The sequence below is a fragment of the Silene latifolia genome, chromosome 4, assembly GCF_048544455.1.
Source record: "Silene latifolia isolate original U9 population chromosome 4, ASM4854445v1, whole genome shotgun sequence".
Lineage (NCBI taxonomy): Eukaryota > Viridiplantae > Streptophyta > Magnoliopsida > Caryophyllales > Caryophyllaceae > Silene > Silene latifolia.
Genome location: NC_133529.1, coordinates 62,107,319 through 62,111,983, shown reverse-complemented (window position 1 = coordinate 62,111,983; position 4,665 = coordinate 62,107,319). Strand labels below are relative to the sequence as shown.

General features: G+C 39.1%; 1 protein-coding gene across 1 annotated transcript; it reads left to right on the top strand.

The window, feature by feature from the left end:
• The first annotated feature begins 1,115 nt into the window (after positions 1 to 1,115).
• LOC141653530 (scarecrow-like protein 6) lies at positions 1,116 to 3,874 on the top strand. Its single transcript, XM_074461322.1, has 2 exons — positions 1,116 to 1,380; positions 1,633 to 3,874. The coding sequence occupies exons 1-2, from the start codon at positions 1,378 to 1,380 to the stop codon at positions 3,562 to 3,564; spliced, it is 1,935 nt and encodes a 644-aa protein (XP_074317423.1). The 5' UTR covers positions 1,116 to 1,377; the 3' UTR covers positions 3,565 to 3,874.
• Positions 3,875 to 4,665: the final 791 nt, after the last annotated feature.

Below are 4,665 nucleotides of genomic sequence, written 5' to 3'. Positions count from 1 at the left end.
ACGCTAAGGTCCTGTTTTGGTCTGCTTAATTTCAGCTCTTATTTAGTTCATTTCAATTCAGCTCAGCTTATTTCTGGTTTATTCATCTTAGTAAATTTGAATTCCGTTCAACTCAATTCACTTCAGTTCAGCTTCATTCAGCCCAAAAGAATAAGGGCTAAGTGGAATGACGAAACAAACAAAAAATAGTTAAATCTAGAACAAACAGAATATAGCCTCAACGCAGATACTCAAACTATCCCTACTTAACCTGAACTTTACCCGCCATGTACATGTCTCGTGGTTAAATGACCTTCCTTATAGTCACAGGACTCGAAATGAATCAATTTATCTCAATCCGAGAATAAGTGAATAACCTTACCTCTATTTAATCTGAATAGGTTTCCTTAGATACGCGCTGCAATAAATTAAGTGTGAGACCACAAATTGAAGTAAAAATTGTACCCAAGTAATAAAATGAGAAATAGTCACAATTTGAGTACGTTGATTATGAGAGCATGTACCAAATAAAAGACCCACTTTGAATCGCAATGAATAATAAAAGAATTACCTAAAACATATAGTGTCAAAAAAAAAGTGCCCATCAATGACTTGTAGAAATATTGTTTCTCATAAGAATTAACTTCTCTTATCAACCTTCTTTTCTACTTTATTCTCTCACAATCAATTAAAATACTATATATTTTACTTAATCTACTTATCTTCCAACACAACTCAATATCTATTAGTTTAATTCGTTGCGAGAGAGAAGGTTAGAAGAAAAAGGTTGATAGAAACTCTTAAAATTTAGTTAACTCAACTCGTCAAATTATGAGAAAAAATACACATCTAAATTCAAATGTTTTTAGCGTTAAATTTACGCTTGTCACTCCTTTACAAAAAAAAAAACCTCATCTTAGTGATATAACTCTAATTAAACTTTTTCAAATCCATTAATTAAGTGATTAAAAAAAAGTAAACTATTGTCTCATCTCTCAGTAGTGGAATGTGGGGGCAATATAGTCTACCTACATAAGTCTATTTTCTCCTTTACCAAGATAACATCAACATTCAAGTATACTACCATCAAAACATTCAAAACCCAAGTAGGGGCATTTTGGTCTTTTCACTAGTGTGGTACCCATGGCAGAAAATAGAGAGGGGGAGGCAAACAAGTAGGCAGATAAATAAACAAAACAAACAAACAAACATCAAAATAGAGAGAGAATCTAGAGAGAGAATGTGGAGGTGAAATGCAGAAAAGGGAGAAAATTTGGGCACAACCCAAAAGATCTCTGGATTAAAGAGCTTTTTAGGTTCATCTGCAGCCACTAAAGTTACTAAAGTTTTCACCTTTTGCTTCAAATTTTGCCTAACATCTGTAAAAACTGTCTAACTATGGTACTGTAATCTTTACCCACTTTCTTTTTTTACTGTTTTATGTTTTTATGTTGCAAGTTCATTACTTTATGCAATTATAGTTACTGGGTTTTGCTTTGATTTTGCTGAAATTCTTGTGTAAGTCTGTAAGACGGTCTTATACAAGCATTTGTGTAAAACGGGCTGTTGGTAATGTTTTTATTAGTATATTAGTGTAAAACCGTCTTAAAGAAGACCAATTGATTGTTAATTTTGTATATGTTGTGGTTTTAGATGGGAAGTGGTTTCCATAATTTGCAAGTTGAGGGTTTGGTGGTGGAACAAGAACAAATTGGTGGAATTCCTCACATTTCTGATGTAATTTGGAAAAAGGGTATTAAAAAGGAGTCAATTGAGAGTGAACCCACATCTGTTTTGGATCATAGGTGTAGTCCGAACTCTCCGAATTCTGCATCTACTAGGTCATCCTCCATTAATGGTGGTGGTGGCGGTGGGGTTCAAATGCAAGATTTGGAAGGTTTGACTGTTGGTGGTGAAGGGTCTCTTCTCCCTTGGTTCATGGGCCAGGTTGATGATCCTGGTGTGAGTTTAAAAAATCTTCTTCAAAGCGAAACTTCTTTTGGATTTGATGGTTATGGTGGGATTGGAACATCAGTTCACTCTTCGAATGTCGAGAATTTTACGAATTTTGGTGGGAATTTAGGTGTTGGTGGTTTAGGGTTTTGTAGTTCTGGGTTTGATTGCAATGTTAACGTGAAGGTTGGGGAACAGTTGAGGATTAGTGATGAGAAGCCTCAGGTTGTGAACCCACAATTTGGATTTGGTGAACAAGAGGACCTTAGCATTCAAAACCCTAATTACTATGCGGGTTCTTTGGGTTATAGCCAGGTTGAAGTAGGTTACCCCTTTCCACCACCACCTATGAAGCGGCATAACTATGGTCCGCTTGGTCCTCCTGACCATAGTTTTGTTCAGGTTTCCCCAGGTTCGTTGTTGCGTGAGCGTCATGATGATGTACTTATGCCCATGGCTCCTCTTAACTATCCGGAATCAATGGACCAGGATAAAGATTCTCAACTTTACGTTCTTCGTGACCAACTCATTAAGGTGTCGGAAATGTTTCAAACTGGAAACTTTGCTCTCGCCCAAGTGATATTGGCCCGGCTCAATCAACAAGCATCACTTTCAAGGAATTCCCTTGTAGGAGGTGCTGCTCTCTGTGTCAAGGAGGAATTGGAAAAGCTCATGTCCGTGAACGGCATGCCTGGAGTTCCTCCACCTCCTAAAAGCCTCGGCCTGGATGATGTAATTCATAAAATAAGTGCATACAAGCTTTTTTCCGAAGTGTCTCCTGTTATGCAGTTTCTGGACTTCACTTGTACTCAGGTTTTTTTGGAAGCTCTTGAAGATGCTAAGAATACTATCCACATATTGGATTTTGATATTGGTTGTGGCTCCATGTGGGCATCTTTCATTCGTGAGCTTCCACTCAGGAAAAACGGCGCCCCTTTTCTGAAAATTACAGTCCTTGCCTCTACTTCATCACACCATCCATTCGAACTCGCTCTCATATGTGATAATATTCTGGAATTTGCTACTGAGTATGGAGTTTCTGTAGACATTAAGGTCCTGAACTTGGATTTGTTTGACTCGGGATCTTGTTCATTTCCGGGTTTCCAACTCTTGGAAAATGAAGTAGTTGCCGTCAAATTCCCTATTTGGGCATGTTCTCATTGCCCATTTCTACTACCTCCACTTGTTTCCTTTATAAAGCAATGCTCTCCCAAGGTTGTGATGAGTTTCGATAGGGGTGGTGATCGTTGTGAATTGGCCTTCCCATCACACATCCTCCATGCCTTGAATTCATGCTCTAGTATCTTAGAATCACTTAATGGTTCAAGAGTACCAGCAGAAATCATCACCAAGATTGATACTTACCTGATTCGCCCTTCAGTTGAACGAATCATAGAAGGCCGCATCTATGCCCCGGACAAGATGCAGGCAAACAAGGGTCCCAATTGGAGGAGACTTTTCCCATCTTCAGGGTTCGCTCCTTCGACCTTGAGTAATATGACTGAGTACCAGGCTCATGAATTGGTGACCAAGCTTTCAGTGAAGGGGTTCAATGTAGAAAAACGAGGAGCGTCTATTGTACTCCGCTGGCTGAGTCATGAGCTTGTAGGTGGATTTGCGTGGAGTTGCTGATAAGTTGAAGGCCGAGACCTGATCTGTGGGCCCTCTTTACCCTTGGTAATCGCACCATCATTCTGAGGTCCTTCTTTAATCTCTATCATTTATGTTTAGCTTGTAATCTGTTTCTCTTCGGCCAGTGATGCTCATTCTCTTCAACTATGGGCAACTATGGTAGTTTATCTAGAATAGAACTAGTTTTCTAGAATATGGAACAAATTAATTCTGTTAAATCTAACTGCTTCCTGTAAGATATACGCGTACTCTGTATTATGGTATTGTATGCTTTGGGTCTCTTCCAAGTCCAAAGGTCATTGCTCAATTATATTGAGATAGTCTTACATGTGAGATTGGTATATAAATCCTACTCCATAGCTAAACGAGAAATACTTGAAAGTCTCACATATAGGACCATCTCATGCAAGACTGGCTTGAATTAGTATCTATTGGGAATGGTCGGTATACGAGTGTCCACTGCACTATTACGTCTGCATTGACTGCCATGAAACGTTTGAATGCTGCCTACAGTAGTTTCCAAATGGGCAAATAGCATGTTTGAGATTTGAGAAAGCTTTAGAATAGAAGGGTTCATGCAATACTCTGAGAAGAAGCAAGATCTGTCAAAAGCACGCACTTTCCTTGCTTTCTATGTTTGTACATGAGTATGTTTGCATACTGCCTTCTCTTTTCAAAGTGTGCTCGAATAAAGTGAAGTGAAAACACGGTTCTGACAGGACTTGTATCCGACCCGAATGGATCCCTCCATTTCCCTCCTCAAAGCCAATTTATTTTCTCTCCAACAAAGGCAAGATTTGGAAGGAAAATCACCTCCTCTATTCTCCCTTCCCTCCCCTTCTCTCCCTTTCCTTTCCCTCCTTCCCCCTCCCATCCCTTTCCCTCCTTTTTTGCTATCCAAACACACCCTAAAGCGAGACCCTGATTTGGGAAGTCACTTAAAATCCAATGTCGGGTAATACCAAGTGGAATGGTCCAAAAAGAGAAGTCAGTATACCATTTGTGTTAAAGTTGTGAGGAGCTCTCTTTGGGGACCCAATTAATCAATTATTTGGGTAATTGATTTCCTCTGTTTTATTTTGAGGAGATGGGAATTGTGAG